We start from the raw sequence: 23,798 nt of genomic DNA, 5'->3' as shown, positions 1-23,798 counted from the left end.
ATGGGCCTCAAACACATAGACCCATGTGTCTGTGCCTCCCAAGTGCTGGTATTAAAAGCATGTGCCACCTGGCCAAGCCCAGATTTTTCTACTCTCATTCTAGTCAACTATTATTGTTAGTTTTTTTTTTATTCTCAAGCAATACATTCATTTGTCAGATAGCTAGGGACTACCTAGACATGACTCCATACAGAAAAGTTAAGGCAGTGGCAGTTTTCAACTCAATTTCAAAACATCAATTGATCTATTTTGTCAAAACTTAGTTTAAGAGTTTGATTACGCTCTCACTCTTTTGCTTCTTGCTCTTGCTCTTCCCTTCTTCCCCTTTGTCCCTTCTCTCCTCATTCCCCTCCCCTCTTCCCTCCATGGCTGGCCTTTATTCCTCTCCTCTTCTCCTCTTCTTCTCTCATTAAACCTTTCCACAAGGGGAAAAAAAGAGTTTGATTACAGGCCTGCCTGTTCCCTGATCCCACAGCCCTGTCTGTCTCCTAGGAGGTCTGCTAACCTAGGACAAGGTGAAACCCATGCCCCAATACACATGCCAGGTAAGACTCTCACAGAGCCCAGCAGACACGAGATCTGTCCCACCCTGCCCTGCGGGAGCCCCATCACCACTGCATCGCCACCTGCACCCACAGAAGATGAGCCTGCCTGTGCCCCCACCCCAGAGCCCAGTCTGTATGCCAGGAGGACTTCTCTAACCAGAGACACAGAAGGCCTTCTATAATCAGGCACAGCACTGCCTGCCTCCAAGAAGGCTCCAATTGGAAACACCCAGGCCAGGTAACACCTGAGATAACCAGATGGCAAAAGGCAAGAACAAGCACATAAGCAAAAAAGGTCAATATAATTTGGCACCATCTTACCACAGAAAAGCACTGGCTACCCTAACACACTTAAACCCCAAGATTCTGAGCTAAGATCCCATCTCATGCAGATAATAGAGGCCTTTAAGAAGGATATAAACAATTCTCTTAAAGAAATACAGTAAAAGACCAGCAAACAAGTAGAAGCCTTTAAGAAAGAAACAAATAAACCCCTTAAGAAATGCAGGAAGAGGGGCTGGAGAGATGGCTCAGTGGTTAAGAGCACCGACTGCTCTTCCTGAGGTCCTGAGTTCAAATCCCAGCAACCACATGGTGGCTTACAACCATCTGTACTGAGATCTGATGCCCTTTTCTGGTGTGTCTGAAGATAGCTACAATGTATATAATAAATAAAGATTAAAAAAAAAAAGAAATGCAGGAAGATACAATCAAACATGTGAAGGAATAGAACAAAATGTTCCAAGACCTAAAAGGGAAATAGAAATGATAAAGAAATCACAAATGCAGGCATCCCTGGAAATGGAAAAACCTAGGAAATAGGATGCAAGCATCACCAACAAAATATAAGAGATAGAAGAGAGTTTCAGGCATAGAAGATACCATAGAAGTCACTGGAACATTAGTGAAAGAAAATGTAAAACCTAAAAAGTTCCTAAACCAAAATATCCAGACAATCTGGGACATAATTAAAAGGTCAAAACTAAGAATAATAGGAATAGAAGAGGGTAAATATTTCCAGTCCAAAGGGCCAGAAAACGTCTTCAACAAAATCATAGACGAAAATTTCCTTAAGCTAAACAAAGAGATAGCCATAAATGTATGAGAAACCTACAGAACACCAAATATATTGGAACAGAAAAGAAAATCCTCAAATCAAAGCACTGAATGTACAGAACAAAGAAAGGATATTAAAAGCATTAAGGGATATAGAGGGAAAGCTCCAACACAAGGAGGATAACTATACCCAAGAAAATATAAAAAATCAATCATCTCACAACAACCCCAAAAGAATCACACAAACATAATACCACCTCCAACACAAAATAACAAGAACTAACAAACATTAGTCATTATTTCACTCAACATCAATGGATTTAATTCTCCAATAAAAAGACATAGGCTAGCAGACTAGATATGTAGACAAGATTCAACATTCTACTGCATACAAGAAACACATCTTAGCAACAAAGACAGACACTACCTCAGAGAAAAGGGCTGGACAAAAGTTTTCCAAGCAAACTGTTCCAAGAAACAAGCTGGAGTAGCCATTCTAATATTGAATAAAATAAACTTTCTACCAAAAGTAATCAAAAGAGATGGGGAAGGACACTTCATACTCATCAAAGGAAAAATACACCAAGATAAAGTCTCAATTCTAAACATTTATTCCCCAAAAGAAGGGCAACCACATTCATAAAAGAAACTTTACTAAATCTCAAAACACACATTGAAACTCATACAATAACAGTGGGAAACTGCAACACCCTACTCTCACCAATGGACAGAAACTAAACAGAGACAAACTAAAACCAATAGACGTTCTTAACCAAATGGATTTAACAGATATCTACAGAACATTTTACCCCAAAACAAAAGTGTGTTAGTCAATGTTCTAGTGTTGTAAAAGGATACCACAACCAAGGCAAGTTTTATAAAAACATTTGCAAATTCATTTGGAATAACAAAAACCCCAGGATAGTGAAAACTATACTCAACAATAAAAAAACTTATGGGGGAATCACCATCCCTGACTTCAAGCAGTATTACAGAGCAATAGTCATAAAACTGTATGGTATTGGTACAGAGACAGGCAGATAGATCAGTGGAACAGAATTGAAGACCCAAAAATGAACCCACACACCTATGGTCACTTGATCTTCGACAAAGGAGCTAAAACCATCCAATGGAAGAAAGACCATTTTCAACAAATGGTGCTGGTTCAACTGGAGGTCAGCATGTAGAAGAATGCAAATCAATCCATTCTTATCACCCTGTACAAAGCTTAAGTCCAAGTGGATCAAGAACCTCTACATCAAATCAGATACACTCAAACTAATAGAAAAAAAAATAGTGGGGAAGAGTCTCGAACACATGGGCACTGGAGAAAATTTCCTGAATAAAACACCAATGGCTTATGCTCTAAGATCAAGAATTGACAAATGGGATCTCATAAAACTGCAAAGCTTCTGTAAGGCAAAGGACACTGTCGTTAGGACAAAACGACAACCAACAGATTGGGAAAAGATCTTTACCAATCCTACATCTGATAGAGGGCTAATATCCAAAATATACAAAGAACTCAAGAAGTTAGACTCCAGAGAGCCAAATAACCATATTAAAAAATGGGGGGCAGAGCTAAACAAAAAATTCTCAGCTGAGAAATATCAAATGGACGAGAAGCACCTAAAGAAATGTTCAACATCCTTAGTCATCCGGAAAATGCAAATCAAAACAACCCTGGGATTCCACCTCACACTGGTCAGAATGGCTAAGATAAAAAACTCAGGTGACAGCAGATGCTGGTAAGGATGTGTAGAAAGAAGAACACTCCTCCATTGCTGGTGCAAACTGGTACAACCACTCTGAAATCAGTCTGGTGGTTCCTCAGAAAATTGGACATTCCACTACCTGAGGACCCAGCTATACCTCTCCTGGGCATATACCCAAAAGATGCTCCCACATACAAAAAAGACATATGCTCCACTATGTTCATAGCAGCCTTATTTATAACAGCCAGAAACTGGAAAGAACCCAGATGCCCTTCAACAAAGGAATGAATTAAAAAACTGTGATACATCTACACAATGGAGTACTATTCAGCTATCAAAAACAATGACTTCATGAAATTCATAGGCAAATGGAATGAACTAGAAAATATCATCCTGAGTGAGGCAACCCAATCACAGAAAAACATACTTGATATGCATTAATTGATAAGTGGATACCAAAAGCTCAAATTACCCAAGATGCAATCCACAGACCTCAGGAAGCTCAAGGAGGAGGATGACCAAAATGTGGGTGCTCCCACTCTTTCTTAAAAGAGGGAACAGAAATATCCATAGGAGGGGATATGGAGGCAAAGTTTAGAGCAGAGCCTCCCCTACATGTGGCCCATATATATACAGCCACCAAAACTAGGTAAGATTGATGAAGCTAAAAAGTGCGTGCTGAAAGGGACCCGATATAGATCTCTCCTGAGAGACACATCCAGAGCATGTCCAATACGGAGGTGAATGCTAGCAGCAAACCACCAAACTAAGAAAGGGACCCTGTTTGTGGGAATTAGAGGAAGGATCGAAAGAGCCGAAGGGGCTTGCAACCCCATAAGAACAACAATACCAACCAACCAGAGATTCCAGGGACTAAACCACTACCCAAAGACTATACATGGACTGACTCGGGGCTACAACTGCATATGTAGCCGACAGTAGCCTTGTTGGGGCACCAGTGGAAGGGGAAGCCCTTGGTCCTGCCAAGGTTGGACCCCAGTGCAGGGGAATGTCTTGGTGTGGTAAGGGGGATGGTTAGAGGGGGGAAATACTCGTATGGGGGACGGGGAGATGATAGGGGGCTTATGGACAGGAAACCAGGAAAGAGAATAACATTTGAAGTATAAAGAAATATATCTAATAAAAAATATATTTAAAAAAGTCACATTCTCATCTCATTAGATGCCAAAAAGGCCTTTGACAAAATCCTACACCCCTTCGTATTAAAAGTCTTGGAGAGAACAGGAATTCATGGCACAGACCTAAACTTAATAAAAGCAACATACAACAAAACAATAGTCAACATCAAATTAAATGGAGAGAAAGTTGATGCAATCCCTCTAAAATGAGGGACAGAACAAGGCTGCCCACTCTCTCCTCATCCAATACTTGAAGTTCTACCTAGAGCAATAAAATGACTAAAGGAGACCAAAGTGAAACAAAGCCTTCCTTTACACAAATGATAAACCGGTTGACAAAGAAATTAGGGAAACACCATTCACAATAGCCACAAATAATATTTTTTAAAAAAGTAAAAAAAGCTGTATGAAAAGAACTTCAAGTCCTACCAGAAAGAAAGCAAAAAAGATGTCAAAAATGGAAAGATCTCTCATTCTCATGAATCAGTAGGAATAACAGTGAAAAATGCATGTCTTACCAAAAGCAATCAACAGAGTTAATGCAATTCACAACAAAATTCCAACACAATTCTACAGACATGCAAAAGAGCAATTCTCAACTTCATATGGAAACACAAAAACCCAAGACAGCCAAAATAATTTTGAACAATAAAAATTTTCTGGGGGAATCACTATCCTGACCTCAAGCTGTAGTACAGAGCAATAGTGATAAAAATTTAATGTTATTGGTAAGAGAGAGACACTACAATTAGTGGAATAGAATCCAAGACCCAAAAATAAAACCATACAATTATAGGCACTTGATTTTTGACAAAGAACCCAAAACCATCCAGTGGAAAAAAGAAAGCATCTTCAACAAATGGTGCTAGACTAACTGATGGTCTGCATGTAGAAGAATGCAAATTGACCCATATTTATCACCTTGTACAAAGCTCAAGTCCAAGTGGATCAAAAAACTCAACATAAAACCAGATACACTGAATCTAAAAGAAGAGAAAGTGGGAAAGAGCCTAGAACACATTGGCACAGGGGAAATTTTCCTGAACAGAACACCAATGGCTCAGGCTCTAAGATCAACAATTGAGAAAGAGACCTCTTGAAACTGAAAAGCTTCTGCAAAGCAAAGGATATAATCAACAGGACATATTGTCAATCTACAAATTGGGAAAAGATCTTTGCTAACCCTACATCTAATAGAAGGCTAATATTCAAAATATATAAAGGACTCAAGAAGTTAGACTCAAAAAAAACTGAATAACCCAATTTAAAATGGGGTACATAGCTAAACAAAGAATTCTCAACAGAGGAATCTCAAATGGTGGAGAAGCACTTAAAGAAATGTTCAAAGTCCTTAGTCATCAGGGAAATGCAAATCAAAATGATCTCTTTATGAGAAATTTAAAATTTACTCTCAGCAAACTCTGGAAATTCATGTCTATAATCCCAACACTGACCGACCTCTTGATCTGTATCTAATCAATTAAATAGCCATATTATCTACACAACTACAACAATGCCTTCCAACAGGCTGTTAGATGAGAAAGTGTACAACTTGCTGTCACTGAACTCAGTAAGAGCTGTTTCATTACAGCTAATTCCCTTTACGGAGAAATTAACTTGCAAAACAAATCAGATTTTATCTAGACCCAAAAAACAGAAAGTTAAATGAAATTTTAGGTTATTTGTTCTTATACCATTCTGGTAAGGAAAAGTCTAGAAGAGAAAAATAAAGTAATATGACTTTTTTTTATTAACTTGAGTATTTCTTATTTACATTTCGAATGTAATGTAATATAATGTAAACCCTTTCCCGGTTTCCGGGCAAACATCCCCCTAGTCCCTCCCCCTCCCCCTCTTTATGGGTGTTCCCCTCCCCATCCTCCCCCCATTGCCGCCCTCCCCCCAACAATCACGTTCACTGGGGGTTCAGTCTTAGCAGAACCAAGGGCTTCCCCTTCCACTGGTGATTTTACTAGGATATTCATTGCTACCTATGAGGTCAGAGTCCAGGGTCAGTCCATGTATAGTCTTTAGGTAATGGCTTAGTCCCTGGAAGCTCTGGTTGCTTGGCATTGTTGTTCATAAGGGGTCTTGAGCCCCTTCAAAGTAATATGACTTTTGTGGGGGCTTTTTCCAAAATAATTTCTGGGATAAATACAGATTCAGACTATTGTCTACATATTTACATTCAAAATCCTTTTCAGCCATATGTTTTGAATGACAGACGTATGTCTCCCACAGGCCTTCATTGTTTAGTATTTTGTCCCAGCTAGTAGCTCTTTGTGGGGGGATTGTGAACCTTTGGAGAAGAAACGCAGCTGGCAGAAGTAGAGGTGGCAACTGGGGTGGCCACTGAGGGCAACAGTCCAGATATGCTTCCCTATAGAGCCACCTAATTCTTGATCCCCAAGCATATGACCAAACTGTATATCAAGTTCCCGCTGATGGCTGAGGAGAGAACTGCCTCAATTGCCATGAATTCCCTGCCAAGATGGACTATACTTTCTGAACTAGGAACCAAAATAAATGCTTGCATTTGTGAGTTGTTTCTGTTGAGTATTAGATCACAGCAGTGAGGGAAGCAAATGACAGAGAAGGTCTAATATGCTATGATGACACCAATACGAGGTAAAATGAGATATCATTACAGATAGAATATGGACATTAATACATAGGAAGGACTCATTTCCTACCAAATTCTTGGAGTAATAAGGTTATACACACAATAAAGATTTTCTCACTCAGTAAGTTAATAGCTAGGCATGTGTCTTATTTAAAAGTCTAGACTAGTTGTTCTCAACCACAGCCTATTTTGTCTGCAGAGGACATTTGAAAATATCTGAGGGTATTTTTTAGTGTCACAAACTGGGGTATGGAAAAGTCAGCAATTGTTACTGGCATCTGGTAAACCCATCACAAGGATAGCAAACGTGTAGAACACAGTATAGCACTTCATATAAAGAAACGTTCCAGCCAAACTACCAATAGTAGTACCAAGGTTGAGAATACATTGTTCTAACCTCTCCAAAATACAAGATTGCTTTCATTAATATCACTTTGCAAGTTCCTGATTTCCATTTAATCCAGTCATGGCTTAGTTGGGATTTCTATTAATGTGCTGAAGCACCATGACCAAAGGCAACTTTGGAAGGAAAGAATTTATTTTAGCTCACAGCTCTAAGTCCATCACTGAGAGAAGCCAGGACAGAAATTGGAGCAGAAGTCATAGAGGCAGGAACTCAAAGCAGAAACCTGAAGGCAGGAATCAGAGCAGACATAGCAGAAGTCACTTACTGGTTTGCTCCTCCTCACTTGCTCATCCTGTTTTATTATCACACCTTGGACAATAAGATCATGTGGGCCTCCCACATCAATCAGCAATCAAGGAAATGCACCAAAAGCTTGCCCTCAGGCCAATCTGGTAGGGCGAGTTCTCAGTTGAGGTTCTGTCTTCTAAAAGGTGTCAAAGTTGTATCAAGTAGATATAAAACTAGCCAGCACAAGTCAGCTCTATCTTTCCCTATAATCCCATTCTGTGCTGTTTCACACAGTGGTCATTTACCATCTGACCCAGCCTCTTAACATTGTCTCACCCAAATGTTTAATAAGTGGTCCTTCCTGTGACATGCACCCATCCCCCCCATACACATACATACAATAATAATAATACAATTTTAGACAGAAACTGTTGTTATCGTGTACATGTAAATAAAAAGTATGTCTGATTATACCTCTCCTCTATTGCTATGCTACCCAAGCTTTTGTAGAGAGATTGCTCGAACCTCTGCTTCCTTTACATGGCATTTTCCTTGTGTGTCTAAGTTCAAATTTCACTCTTCTTAAAAAGATTTTAGTCATTGGATTAAGGCCCAACCTAATTCATTTTGACCTCATCTTAAGGTGAATTACAACTATAAATATTTTATTTCCAAGTAGTTTATATGTGGGTTCTGAAGATTAGGAAATGTCTATATACTAGAAGTGTCTACATATTCAACGAAAACAGCCCCCAAAACCACTTTTCCATACAGCAACCAGAATGGTCTTCCTAAATTTACATCAGGCCTTGTCTAGCCTACAAGGTTGTGTTCAAATAACTTCCTCCTGCCTCTCCAACATTATTTCTTGGCACAGTTTTCTTGTACACCAGCTATACTGGCCTTCTAACAAGCTGTCTTAGTTACAGTTTCATTGCAATGAAGAGACACTATGACAAAGGCAACTCTTATAAAGAAAAGCATTTCACTGGGGCTGGTTTACAGTTTCAGAAGTTCAGTCCATTAACACCATGGAGGGAAGCATGGCAGCATGCAGCAGGCAGAAGTGGTGCTGGAGGAAGAGTTGAGAATGGTATATCTTAATCTGAAGGCAGTCAAGAACTTCCTTCCACAGGCAGCCAGAAGGAGGCTCTCTGTTCCACACTGGGTGGAGCTTAAACAATAGGAGCCCTCAAAGCTCACCCCCACAGTGCCTCACTTTCCAACGAGGCCACACCTCCTAATAGTGCCACTTCCCATTGGCCAAGCATATTCAAACCACCACACAGGCCAACCTCATTCTTGCCTCAGGCTTCTGCCTAGACATTTCTATGTAGTTCTCCTCTTGTCACCATTCAAGGCAAATCAGAAGTGCCACTTCATTCCAGACACCTACCTGCTTAGGTATGAGACCACTTACCATACACCATACACACCAGTGGCATTCTCTTTCACTTAAACCTAGTTTCTTTGCAGCATTTAGAAATTATTTTACTTATATTTCTTCCTTACTTGAACCTAAGATCCACTGACAGCATATTCAATCAACAGAATCTCAGAGTCCGAAGCAGGGACAACTATTTAACACCTTAAACACCAATTATACAACTACTCCTCTAAGTTTTCCTCTTTTTTATGGCCATTCAAACATTTAATCCATTGAGTCATCTCTATTTGCTCTGAAGGTTTGAAAACAGACATACCCTCAAATGATTCCAATGCAAAGTCTACCACCTCATAGAGTTCTGACCTCCCCAGCATGTGAGAGGCTCGGGATTACAAAAACAAGGCCAAGAAACTGGAAAGATGGCTCAAAGTTTAAAAGAACTAGCTGGTCTTCCAGAGGACCCAAGTTTGATTCCCAGACATGAAGGCTAACAATCATCTCTAACTCCAATTCCAAAGAATCCAATACCCTCTTCTGTCCTCTACAGGCACTGCATCTATGTGGTACACAGACACACTTGGAGGCAAAATATCCATATACATAAATAAAATAAAGATTTTTAATAATCAGCCAAGCTACATATAGAGTTTCAGACCAAAAAAAAGTACTGACCTATTTTTAAAAAGCTCAGAGCCTTCTTTGACACTTAGGCAACATTCTTGAACCAACTCTCTCTTCCTCAATAGTTCCAATCTCCTGCTGCATTCTACCTCACCTTGTACTCTGACCACACCAAAAAGCACTAATGGACAATCTAAAGATTCAACACACTTTCCCTACTGCCTAATGAAATCCTATAAAACCTTTTTTTTAGATTTATTTATTTTATGTATTTGAGTACACTGTCCCTGTCTTCAGACACGTCTCATTGAAGATGGTTGTGAGCCACCATGTGGTTGCTGGGAATTGAACTCAGGACCGCTAGAGGAACAGTCAGTGCCCTTAACCATTGAGCCATCTCTCCAGCCCCTATAAACCCTTTAGTCAGTTCTAGTGTCATCTCCCCTGGGACACCTTTTCTGTCCAAGTCTGGAGTTCTTTAGTTCCTTCTTTTTATCTTCATCCCAACATCCATTTATCCACAAAATCCACAGAACCTGATTCATAAGGATTAGACTCCTTAATGCAATAGAAGTATTTATAGTCATATTATGATTACAGAAACTAAGTAATAAGTGTTAAGTATTATCCTATCTAGTTAGAAATTTTAATGATTCTATCATTATTATTATTATTACTATTGTGTGTTTTGTGTTGTACATATCTGTGTGTGTGTCAGATCTCAAACTGGAGTTATAGATAATTAGAGCCTGCCTCCATGTGAGTGTTTGGGACGCTAACTGCCAGTACTCCTAATAACTGAACCATTTATCTAGCCCTCTAGTTCATAATTATTCATTTGTATAATCTCCCGTGCTGGAAAATGAGATACAAATGATAGTAGCCCATTTATTCTCCAGCTTACCAATCCCAGTGCCTGACACACATTAAATATTAAGAAGTGCTAAGGTAATGAGCAACACATCAGTTCTAGAACAATATTATTTTCTTTAATAGTGTTGAGTCTTAGAGAAAACTTATAGAGATGAAAAATGGGGGCGGGAGAGATGGCTCAGCGGTTAAGAGCATTGTCTGCTCTTCCAGAGGTCCTGAGTTCAATTTTCAGCAACCACATAGTGGCTCACAACCATCTGTAATGAGATCTGGTGCCCTCTTCTGGCCTGCAGGCATACACGCAGGTGGAACGCTGTATACATAATAAATCTTAAAAAAAAAAAAAAAACTTGAAAGAAAACAATATTCTCTTGGGGCTGGAGAGATGGCTCAGTGGTTAAGAGCACTGACTGCTCTTCCAGAGGTCCTGAGTTCAATTCCCAGCAACCACATGGTGGCTTACAACCATCTGTAATGGAATCCAATGCCCTCTTCTGGTGTGTGTGAAGACAGCGACAGATTACTCATATACATAAAATAAATAATCAAAAAATTAATTTCACAAAAAAAAAGAAAGAAAAATGGGCTGCTCTTCCTGTTTTTTGATTTGGTTCAAATTTGGGCATGGTGACAAGACAGTCAGCCATAACCTAATGGCATTATGTTTTGCCCACTGAGAAATGAACTGCTCTATCTTAGTCATTAGAGCTCAGGCCTGAGTTATAATTTACACAAGTCCTCTGTGATGACTTAACCTGGAGCCAGGCATCCCTTAAGGGTATTGACTTTTTGCTCTGGAATACCTGGGAGATCCTAATGGCCTGCACGTGAGATAAGAATCAGCTAATGGGCTGTGAGGCATTAATAGCTGATTTGTTTTTGTATAAGTACTATTGCTATGGGAAAGGGATAAAGTTGTCTTTCTATTACTATAAGCAAGAACAGAAGAAACAACTTAGAGAAGACAATTTTCCTGATCAGATGTGGTTTCCATGGATGTCGGTAATATACACCTTTTGGATGTCCACCTTAAAAATCCACCTTAATTCACTTTTTGCATGGCATGCTGTATTTGCTCTACAATATATACAATACAATTCTATTAAATGAATTAAGTTCATTTAATCTAAGTTTGGATTGAGTCCAAATGTCTGATTTCTCCCAGTGGATCTGAGCACCACAACATGGGCAGTCCTTACCAAATGTTCTATGGCAAACACTGTAAATTTATTATACTTGAGATGAAAAAATGCAGACATTATTTTTTCAAGAAGGGGAGAAGAAACCAAAACTATATGCAGTCTGCTATAACTTGGTTCATAACTTCACATTCACCTGGCTCTGGCCTTGACGTACGGATTCCTAAGTAAAATAACTAACTGCCCAATACTTGAGTCAAGGGAGGGTTAGGGTTAGGTAAAAATGCAGGGCTGTAAAAGCCTAGCCGCCTAACAACTCTATACCTAAGTCGAAGGACATGGCAGGTGTCACTCGGATGTCCCCAAACACACAGTAGCTGAGACCAACGTGACAACAGTCGCCAGCAAAAGAAACTAAGAGAAGCTTCTGGAGAGAAGAGGGAGAATGCAAATAGCAAAAGAGTGGAGGGTAGGCAGCTCAGTCGGAATGGTAAGTTCTACTTCGATTCCGCACTGCTCTGTTCTCCACTCGCTTTTTGAGAGCCGGCCGCCGCCCATTCATCCCCAACTCCCGAGACCCTTGTGGCTGAACTCCTCGCCCGGCCAGGACTCACCTGGCCGGGCCGCTTCGCCCAAGTGCTGTCTCCAGACCGGTTCAACCGGCGTCTGTCTCGGGCCTCCGCGTTTGAGTCCAACCGCTAGGACGCTACGGCAGCAATGCCGTGCAACGCGACGCAAGCGCGGGCTTCCGTAGGCCACCGATCTCACAACCTCGGATGTTGATGTGCTGCCTGCCCCGGAAGCGGTGGCCCGAAGTCCTTGTAAGGGCGGAGGTGGCTTTGCCCAGCCGTCCGGAAGGAGACGTGGCGGCGGTTGAGTCTCCTGCACCAACGTCGCTTTGTAGTCCCGCCGCCGCCTCCTTCTCCTCCTCCTCCTCCTCCTCCTCCTCCACCTGTTCTCCTCGGGTAGAGGAGGTTGTGACGGCGGCTGGAGGACGCGGCGATGGAGGAAGGAGGCGGCGGCTTGCGGAGCCTGGTCCCCGGAGGGCCGCTGTTGCTGGTTCTGTACGGTCTCCTGGAGGCGGCCGCCGGCGGCCGAGCGCTGCCCCAGCTCAGCGACGACATCCCCTTCCGAGTCAACTGGCCCGGCACCGAGTTCTCTCTGGTCAGTGCCCTCGCGAGCCACTGCCTTCTCCCCTCTTTCTGGCACGAAACATTCGGCCCAGCCCTCAATTTTCCTAGCTTTTCCTTCCAGAACCTTTTTCCCTCCCAAGCATTTATCGTCCCCAAGCCGAAGTGTCTTCGTTCATCCATTGATTCATTTAGTACATTAAGTGGATGTGCCCTCCATACTAACCAGGAGATCCAGTGATCACTTCATCTCCCTACTTTAAATCTCATTGTGTTAGACCTGGCTTCTCAACAGTGGAGAAAGTCTTAGAATTACTAGCACATCACCCTACCCACACAACCGTCCAGCGGACAGGACCCCATCTCTATTCATTCTTCCTCACCAACACACGATGTATACAGACGTTCAGCTTCTGGGAATCTTTTCCCTTGAGGCATTTGAGAGGGCTGTTTGGTGTGGAAGACATTAGTGACATTGTATGCGGAATACTACCAGCCATGCAGAATAAACTAGAGGCTTGAATGTATTATCACTGTTATTTAGGACTCTAGAACCTGAGATATAAAGGATTTTATGACCGTTAATTAATTAATGTGTATTGTGTGAAAGGGCAAGAATGAAAGGACCGGGTGGTTGCGAGGCCCCTTACATGAGTACTGGGAACTGCACTCACTCCTCTGAGAAGAGTAATAATGTGTTTTTAATTTCTGTGCCATCTCTGCAGTCCTAGAATATGAGATTTTGGTGTATAATCTGATGAGAATGAAAGTTCTGTTTTGGGAGAGTGTAGTGCTGAAAAGTCTATCCATGTGTAACTACTACAGACCAATTTATTTTAAAAGGGATCTTGTGGGCTGAAAATATAGCTTAGTTGTATCTTCCAGAGGATACAAGTTGGAATCCTAGCACCTACATCCAGTGCCTCACAAAACTGTGTAACCCCAGCTCCGGGGGGATCTAGTGCTATCATCATCTTCCCGTTGCACACATGGATAAAACAACACAACCACACACATAATTAAAGAGAAAAATAAAATCTTTTTAAAGATTGTCCTCTTAGCTGTACCCTATACTCATTTATTTCAGATTGACAGCCCAGGAAAAGCAAAAGGGTTTTTTGTTTTGGTACTATTCCATCGAGGCATCACTAGGTATTAACATAACACCAAAACAGTATGTAATAAGTTAGGCACCTGTAATATAACTCAGTGACAAAACAGCCCAGATCAGAAGACATTCAGTTTCACAGCACCACATAGCGTTCTGCTTGCCTTGGCTTTTGCTTATGGTATATTTTCACACTCCATTTGTTTCTCTACTTTTCTGTTACATTCTGACCACATTCTTGAATTTAAGTAGTAAATGGTTCTCTGGAAAGTCAAGTCTATCTTTGTATTAGTGATCTACTGATATTTTCATTTTTATTTCCATTAGTCTCCAGTGTTAAAACACCTGTGCAAAATATTACAGATCTGAGGAGATGGCAACAAAATCTAAGATGAACATACTAAAGACTTGGGAGTTCCGTTTTGTTTTCTTTAGTTTGAATTATTTTGAGAAAAATCTAGATGATTTCTATAAATTGGGGAAAGAGCTATATCCTTGCACAAAAGTAAGCTTTTAATAGTTGATCTTTTGAAAATTTCAAATACTTCTGTAGTCTTAACACTTCCCTTCCAATTAAATATTTGCGTGTGGTTGCTGATGATTTTTATGAATCAGTTGGTTGGACATTTGTAAGTAATTCAGCAGCTGTGTGAACTAGGATAAAGTCTTTTGTCTAGCATAGACAGATACTGAATTAAAATATTTCACATTTTTTCCATAAGCCTGTTGTAGTTATTTGTCTTGCTGTGGTTGAGGCAAGGTCTCTCTTGAGGATATCCATCTTCCTCAGCACCCCCGAAAACCTAGGATTATGGATTATAAACACACTACCACACCTGACTCTTTTCTAGTCATTTATACTCCCCAAATATATGTAGATAAAGATAATCGAGTATACTTTGTGATCCAGTGAATACATGACTCACTGATCCAACAAAGTTTTCACTGTTGCATCCCTTTTTTGAAGACTAGCCAGGAGGTGATGTGCACACTTGTAATCCCAGCACTCCGGAGGCAGAGCCAGGCAGATTTCTGAGTTCAAGGCTAACCTGGTCTACAAAGTGAGAGAAAGACAGCCAGCGCTACACGGAGAAACCTTATGGGGAAGAGTAGTAGGCTTTACAAATTAATGAAAACTCTTAGCATCAAATATCTTCTTCCAAGGTAGTGATAAGAAGCCTGCATCCATGCTATCAAATAGGTGCATGCCCTTAGTCCAGCACTTGTGGTTGATACTTCTAATCCCAGCACTCAGGAGGCACAGGCAGACCGATCTCTGAGTTCAAGGCCAGCCTGGTCTGCATAGCAAGTTGTGGATCAACCAGGGCTGTACGATGAGACCCTGCCTCAAAAATAAATGAGTAAATAGTCTTTATCAACTAAAAATAAAAGAATTGTCTTCCAGGCACAATGGTAGCACATTCCTCTAATCCCAACACTTGCTAAGTAGAGACCAAAAGATCAGAAGTTCATTAGCTTAGTTCATTGTTTATACAGCAAGTTTGAAGCTAGCTTGTATTATATGAGATTCCAGAAAGGAAATACAATTTGACCCCACAGCTCTTCTTTCAAATTCTTTGTCCCTCATCATCTAAAATGGCCTTTTAAACAAGGACTGTTGATCATAATCAGTAATCTTTAGAATATATAATAAAAGCTGACTCAAATATATTAAAACAATAATAAGCACACTCCTATAGATCTAGCTTGCTTAGCTTCTTTGAGCTCTGTTTCATCTAGGTGGATTAAATTGGACAAGTTATTTAAGCTCCGACCTTAGAGTCCTTTTCTCTGCTGTATAATGCTGTAAAAATTAGTATAACATTTCATTTGACAGTGAATAAATTAATAAATACAAAGTAGTTAAAAGAAGATAGTCAGGTTTACATGTTCATATCTGTATGTTCTGTATCTGTAGATTTACCTAGCCTAGAATCAAAATTCTAAAGAGAAGGGAGGATATTCCTATAATCCAAGACTCAGGAGGCTGAGGCATGATGATTAATTGCTGTGAATTAAAAGCTATCCTGGCCTCCATAGTGAGTTCAGTCAAGACCAACCTGCAATATCTAGAAAAAAGCTGTCAACAATTTAGAAAACAAAGACAGGGAGATCTCTGAGTTGATAGCCAGCCTGGTCTACACAAATTCCAGAACAACTAGGACTACATAGAGAGACCCTGTGATTGATTGATAAATAGATAGATGGGGGGGCAGGCAGACAGATAGACACATACATATATACATATACATACATACATGCAGAAAGAATTTAAAAAAAAAAACTCATCATACCAACAAAAGCCAGAGGGAAACAATTGGGTCTAAACAGAATGTATACAGAGCTTTTCTTCTCATTCCTTCAAAAGAAAATAAAAAGTAAAACATCACATAATTAAACATATTGCATTAGTGTTATAAATTATCTAGATGGGATTTAAAATATAAGGAAGGTTACATTCAAATCAATACCATTTCCATGAAGGATTTGGGTATTTTTCAAATTTGGATGTAGGGGGCAGGAAGCCTGGAATATTCCTCAGACATCTAAGAGTTAATACTGCCTTTCTGTTTCTTTCATTGTTTTGGGAAAGCATTACCCTATTTGTCATTTATATTTAAGATTAATTGGTTCAAAGTAGTATTGGTTTAATTACAGTAAAGTTTTATTGTTAAAATGTGAAAAAAAAGACATATTTAACAGTAAGCCAAATAGGCAGTGGATTTACAGACAAGAAAAATGGAAAGAGACTTGAATTATAAATTTAAATTATAAATTTCAAACTTGAAAATAAAATATGTATCAAAAGATAGAAATATTTTAGTAAAATGTTATCTGTTGTATTAAGTGAAGTATTTGCTTAAAATATATAGGTTCGTATAAGCAATGCACATTTGTTTTTATAGTATAGAAAACTTAAGGATAGTTTTTGTTGACATATGATAGGAATGTACTATAGCTATTATGCTAGCCAACTACATGTTTTTATAGTTTTGTTAATAGTCATGTCTGTTTATTTATATATTGTATTTTGTTTCTAAAGTGACAAAGTTATCACAGTCAATAATGCCCATAAAGCATAAAACATTTGCTCTCTGGCTCATTGCAGCAAAGTGTGCTGACTCCTGATATATATTCAGAAAAGGTATTTCAGCACAGAGGGTCCATAACTATCCTTTTTATAAGAACTTAATTTATGAATAAGCTCATATATTCCCCAAGTAGGAAAAATAACTGCTTTACATTATATTCTAGTGTCCCATCCAGCCAAAGTCATAATACATTTGTAAAGTCCTAAGGATTGTCAGATATAGATGATTGCTGATAGAAGCTATAGGTATTCAGTGACAACATTCTTGGATCATTCTTGTCTCTTAAGCTAGGAGTATAGTTCATTGGCATATGCTTAGCACACACCTAGATCTGGATTCCATTTCCAGCACCACCAAAAAAGTAGACCAAGGTAGAGTAGAACTTTAATAGATCCACCTGCCACTGCCTGAGGGGTGGGCTTAAAGGTGTGTGCCACAATGTACAGCATCAATATGCTTATCAATTAGCATTTAAACTTCAACCTATTACCTTGTTAGTTTTCTTTTACATTCCAAACTTTATTTAAAGATGTTTACACCATTTTGCCTAGCTCTAAGTATATGCTTTAAAAATCTTCAGTTGAAATGGTAAATTTACTTGAGGAACCTTTGTTCAAACTAGCACTGAATGTATTCAGGGTAAAGCACTTTAACTGAAAAAAATAATGTATGTTTTTAATTCTATTTCTAGCCTACAACTGGAGTTTTGTATAAAGAAGATAATTACATCATCATGACAACTGCACATAAAGAAAAATACAAATGTATACTTCCGCTTGTGACAAGTGGGGATGAGGTACATTTATATGCATATATTGCTGATCTCTCTCACTAAAGATGCATTTTAGAACCTTATGGTCATATTATACCTTAAAAATAAGTAACAAGAGTCTCAACAACCTTGTAGCATAAAAAATTAACTTCTTATTACTGTTTTCTTTGATTTTGGAATTTATTATGGAAAAATTAGCAACCAGGCAAATGTGATATTCCCACCTGTTACCTCAACACTAAGAGGGTCAGGCAGAAGGATTATCATGACTTTAAGGCCAGCCTGGACTACATTGTGAGACCTTGTATGAAATTACAGAAGGGAAGGTGGAATTGGTTATTAATGTTTTGAATGAAAAGCTAATTCTTTGTTTTCCTTTATAAAAATGGTGGTTGTAAAAATATGGTTTCAATGCAAACATAGTTCTTTCATGAAGAATTTTTTTATAATAAATAATTCTCTAGGTTCCTTATACTTTCTCACTACCTTAGTTCATGCCCTTTCTAAAAATCACCTAACTCTTTTTTTTGTTTTGTTTTGTTTTTTTTGGGTTTTTTTGTTTTTTGGTTTTGTTTTTTTTTTTATTAACTTGAGTATTTTTTATTTACATTTCGATTGTTATTCCCTTTCCCGGTTTCCGGGCAAACATCCCCCTAATCCCTCCCCCTCCCCTTCCATTGATGCTGGATAATGCCATCCTCTGCCACATATGTGGCTGGAGTCATGGGTCCCTCCATGTGTACTCATTGGTTAGTGGTTTAGTCCCTGGGAGCTCTGGTGGGGGTCTGGTTGGTTGATATTGTTGTTCATCCTACGGTATTGCAAACGCCTTCAGCTCCTTCAGTCCTTTCTCTAACTTCTCCATTGGGGTCACATTTTCAGTCCAATGGTTAGCTGCAAGCATCCTCATCTGTATCAGTAGGGCTCTGGCATTGCCTCTCAGGAGACAGCCATATCTGGCTCCTGTCAGCAAGTACTTCTTGGCATCAGCAATAGTGACTGGGTTTGGTGGCAGCATATAGGATGGATCCCCAGGTAGGGCAGTCTCTGGACCTTTTCTTAAGTCCCTGTTCCAGTCTTTCTCCCTGTATTTCCTCCCGTGAATATCTTGTTCTCCCTTTTAAGAAGGAATGAAGCATCCACATTTTGGTCTTACTTCTTCTTGGGCTTCATATGATCTGTAAATTTTTTTCTTAGATATTTCAAGATTTTGGGCTAATATCCACTAATCATTGAGTCCATACCATGTGTATTTTGTGACTGGGTTACCTCACTCAGGATGATATTTTCTAGTTCCATCCATTTGCTTATGAATTTCATGAAGTCATTGTTTTTAATAGCCGAGTAGTACTCCATTGTGTAGATGTACCACATTTTCTGTATCCATTCCTCTGTTGAAGGACATCTGGGTTCTTTCCAGATTCTGGCTATTATAAATAAGGCTGCTATGAGCATAGTAGAGCATGTGTCCTTGTTATATATTGGAGCATCATTTGGGTATATGCCTAGGAGAAGTATAGCTGGGTCCTCAGGCAGTTCAATGTCCAATTTTCTGAGGAACCTCCAGACTGATTTCCAGAGTGGTTGTTACAGTCTGCAATCCCACCAACAATGGAGGAGTGTTCCTCTTTCTCCACATCCTTGTTAGTATCTGCTGTCACCTCAGTTTTTGATCTTAGCCATTCTGACTGGTGTGAGGTAAAATCTCAGGGTTGTTTTGACTTGCGTTTCCTTTATGACTAAAGATGTTGAACATTTCTTTAGGTGCTTCTCAGCCATTCAGTATTCCTCAGTTGAAAATTCTTTGTTTAAAAAAAAAGAATAGAGAAAATTCTTTGTTTAGCTCTGTACTCCATTTTTTTAATAGGGTTATTTGATTCTCTGGAGTCTAACTTTTTGAGTTCTTTGTATTTATTAGATATTAGCCATCTGTCAGATGTAGGATTGGTAAAGATCTTTTCCCAATCTATTGGTTGCCTTTTTGTCCTATTGACAGTGTCCTTTGCCTTATAGAAGCTTTGAAATTTTATGGGATCACTTTCACCGATTCTTGATCTTAGAGCATAAGCCATTAGTGTTCGGTTCAGAAAAATTTCCCCTGTGCCTATGTATTTGAGGCTCTTCCCTACTTTCTCTTCTATTAGTTTCAGTGTATCTGGTTTTATGTGGAGGTCCTTGATCCACATGGACTTGAGCTTTGTACAAGGAGACTAGAATGGATCAATCTGCATTCTTCTACATGCTGACCTCCAGTTCAACCAGCACCATTTGTTGAGAATGCTATCTTTTTTCCATTGGTTGGTTTTAGCTCCTTTGTCAAAGGTCAAGTAACCAGAGGTGTCTAGGTTCATTTCTGGGACTTCAATTTTATTCCATTGATCTACCTGATTGTCTCTGTATCAATACCATGCAGTTTTATTACAATTGCTCTAAAATATAGCTTGAGGTCAGGGATGGCGATTCCCCCAGAAGTTCTTTTATTGTTGAGTACAGTTTTCACTATCCTGGATTTTTTTTTTTTTTTGCTTTTCCAAATGAATCTGAAAATTGCTTTCTAATTCTATGAAGAATTGAGTTGGAGTTTTGATGGGGATTGCATTCAATCTGTGGATTGCTTTTGTAAGATGGACATTTTTACAATATTAATCCTGCCAATCCATGAGCATGAGAGGTCTTTCCATCTTCTGAGGTCTTCAATTTCTTTCTTCAGAGACTTGAAGTTCTTGTCATGCAGATATTCCACTTGCTTGGTTAGAGTCACACCAAGGTATTTTATATTATTTGTAGCTATTTTCGAGGGCGTCATTTCCCTAATTTCTTTCTTAGCCTATTTATTCTTTGAGTAGAGGAAAGCTACTGATTTGTTTGAGTCAATTTCATATCCAGCCACTTTGCTGAAGTTGTTCATTAGCTGTAGGAGTTCTCTGGTGGAATTTTTGGGGTCACTTATGTATACAGATGGTATTATCCTCTGTAAGTAGTGATATTTGGACTTCTTCCTTTCCAGTTTGTATCCCTTTGACCTCCTTTTGTTGTCTAATTCCTCCGGCTAGAACTTTGAGTACTATATTGAATAGGTAGGGAGAGAGTAGGCAGTCTTGTCTAGTCCCTGATTTTAGTGGGATTGCTTAAAGTTTCTCTTCATCTAGTTTGATGTTGGCTAGTGGTTTGCTGTATGTTGCTTTTACTATGTTTAGGTATGGGCTTTGATTTCCAGATCTTACCAAGACTTTTAACACGAAGGGGTTTTGAATTTTGTCAAATGATTTCTCAGCATCTAATGACATGATCATGTGAATTTTTTTTCCTTGAGTTTGTTTAGATAGTGAAGTACATTGATGGGTTTCCATATATTGAATCATCCTTGGATCCCTGGGATGAAGCCTACTTGATCACAGTGAATAATCATTTTGATGTATTCTTGGATTCAATTTGCGAGAATTTTATTGAGTATTTTTACATCAATATTCATGAGAGAAATTGGCCTGAAGTTCTCTTTCTTTATAGGGTCTTTGTGTGGTTTAGGTATAAGCGTAATTGTGGCTTCGAAGAATGAATTGGGTAGTGTTCCTTCTGTTTCTATTTTGTGGAATAGTTTGAAGAGTATTGGTATTAGCTCTTCTTTGAAGGTCTAATAGCATTCTGTACTAAACCCATCTGGTCCTGGGCTTTTTTGGTTGGGAGACTTTTAATGACTGCTTCTATTTATTTAGGGAATATGGGACTATTTAGATGGTTTATCTGATCCTGATTTAACTTTGGAACCTGGTATCTCTCTAGAAAATTGTCCATTTCATCCAGATTTTCCAGTTTGTTGAGTATAGGCTTTTGTAGTAGGATCTTATAATTGTTTAAATTTCCCCGGTTTCTGTTGTTATGTCTCCCTTTTCATTTCTGATTTTGTTAATTTGGAAACTGTCTCTCTGCCCTCTGGTTAGGCTGGCTAAGTGTTTATCTATCTTGTGGATTCTCTCAAAGAACCAGCTCGTTTTGTTGATTCTTTGTATAGTTCTTTTTGTTTGTACTTGGTTGATTTTAGCTCTGAGTTTGATTATTTCCTGCTGACTACTCCTTCTGGGTGAATTTGCTTCTTTTTGTTCTAGAGCCTTCAGGTGTGCTGTCGAACTGTTAGTGTATGCTCTCTCCAGTTTCTTTTTGGAGGCACTCAGAGCTATGAGTTTTCCTCTTAGCACTGCTTTCATTGTATCCCATAAGTTTGGGTATGTTGTGCTTTCATTTTCATTAAGTTCTAAAAAGTCTTTAATTTCTTATTTCTGCCTTGACCACGTTGTTACTGAGTAGAGTGTTGTTCAACTTCCATATCTATGTGGGCTTTCTGATGTTTTTGCTGTTGTTGAAGACCAGCCTCAGTCCATAGTTATCTGATAAAATGCATGGGATTATTTCAATCTCCTTGTATCTATTGAGGCCTGTTTTATGACCAAATACATGTTCAATTTTTGAGAAGGTACCATGAGGTGCTGAGAAGGTATATTCTTTTGTTTGAGGATGAAATGTTCTATAGATGTCTGTTAAATACATTTGGTTCATAACTTCTGTTTATGTTTCTGTTTCCATGATCTGTCTATTGATGAGAGTGGAGTGTTGAAGTCTCCTATTATTAATGTGTGTGGTGCAATGTATTATTTGAGCTTTAGTTTACTTTATGAATGTGGGTGCCCTTGCATTTGGAGCATAGATGTTCAGAATTGAGAGTTCATCTTGGTAGCTTTTTCCTTTGACAAGTGTAAAATGTCCTTCCTTATCTTTTTTTGTTAAGTTTTGGTTGAAAATCGATTTTATTTAATATCAGAATGTCTACTCCAGCTTGTTTCTTGGTACCATTTGCTTGGAAAAAAATTTTCCCAGCCTCTTACTCTTAGGTAGTTTCTTCGTCGCTGAAGTACATTTCCTGTGTGCAGCAAAATGCTAGGTCCTATTTACTTATCCAGTCTGTTAGTCTGTGACATTTTATTGAGGAATTGAGTTCATTGATGTTAAGAGATATTAAGGAATAGTGATTGTTTCATTTTATTTTTGCTGTTAGAGGTGCAATTATGTTTGTGTGCCTATCTTCTTTTGAGTTTGTTGCAAGATTACTTTCTTGCTTTTCTAGGGTGTAGTTTCCCTCCTTGTTTTGGAGTTTTCCCTCTATTATCCTTTGTAGGGCTGGATTTGTGGAAAGATACTGTGGAAATTTAGTTTTGTCATGGAATATCTTGGTTCCTTCATATATGTTAATTGAGAGTTTTGCTGGATATAGTAGCCTGGAGTGGCATTTGTGTTCTCTTAAGATCTATATGACATCTGCCCAGGATCTTCTAGCTTTCATAGTCTCTGTAGAGAAGTCTGGTGTAATTCTGATAGGTCTGCCTTTATATGTTACTTGACCTTTTTCCTTATTGCTTTTAATATTCTTTCTTTTGTGCATTTGGTGTTTTGACTATTATGTGATGGGAGGAATTTCTTTTCTGGTCTAATCTGTTTGGCATTCTGTAGGCTTCTTGTATGTTAATGGGCATAAGTTTTCTTCTATAATTTTGTTGAAAATATTTACTGGCCCTTTAAGTTGGGAATTTCGTTCTCTTCTATACCTATTATCATAGCAATCTACCTATGAGGTCAGAGTCCAGGGTCAGTCCATGTATAGTCTTTAGGTAGTGGCTTAGTCCCTGGAAGCTCTGGTTGCTTGGCATTGTTGTACATATGGGGTCTCGAGCCCCTTCAAGCTCTTCCAGTTCTTTCTCTGATTCCTTCAACGGGGGTCCCGTTCTCAGTTCAGTGGTTTGCTGCTGGCATTCGCCTATGTATTTGCTGTATTCTGGCTGTGTCTCTCAGGAGAGATCTACATCCGGTTCCTGTCGGCCTGCACTTCTTTGCTTCATCCATCTTGTCTAATTGGGTGGCTGTATATGTATGGGCCACATGTGGGGCAGGCTCTGAATGGGTGTTCCTTCAGCCTCT

General features: G+C 39.1%; 2 protein-coding genes across 7 annotated transcripts in view; one reads left to right on the top strand and one right to left on the bottom strand.

Moving 5' to 3' along the window:
• The window catches only part of Asb3 (ankyrin repeat and SOCS box-containing 3), a 101,678-nt gene extending 89,167 nt beyond the window's left edge, over window positions 1-12,511 (bottom strand). For 4 of the 5 annotated variants that reach the window (XM_087583990.1, XM_087583991.1, XM_087583996.1 and 1 more), the window contains exon 1: window positions 12,347-12,506. The gene's annotated coding sequence lies outside the window, so the exon portion shown is untranslated. 5 annotated transcript variants of the gene reach the window in all.
• A 70-nt stretch (window positions 12,512-12,581) lies between these two features.
• Window positions 12,582-23,798, top strand: part of Erlec1 (endoplasmic reticulum lectin 1) — a 37,753-nt gene continuing 26,536 nt past the window's right edge. Inside the window, exons 1-2 of one of the 2 annotated variants that reach the window (XR_015636551.1) lie at window positions 12,582-12,896; window positions 17,754-17,858. Coding sequence is in view for 1 of the 2 variants with exons in the window: in NM_001106023.1 (NP_001099493.2) it covers window positions 12,735-12,896; window positions 17,754-17,858 (267 nt within the window). In the remaining variant the exon portion in view is untranslated. The remainder of the gene's footprint in view (window positions 12,897-17,753; window positions 17,859-23,798) is intronic. The other variant, NM_001106023.1, reaches the window with a different exon arrangement.

This window comes from Rattus norvegicus, chromosome 14 (assembly GCF_021556685.1).
Source record: "Rattus norvegicus strain SHRSP/BbbUtx chromosome 14, alternate assembly SHRSP_T2T, whole genome shotgun sequence".
Lineage (NCBI taxonomy): Eukaryota > Metazoa > Chordata > Mammalia > Rodentia > Muridae > Rattus > Rattus norvegicus.
This window is presented reverse-complemented; position numbering and strand designations above follow the sequence as displayed.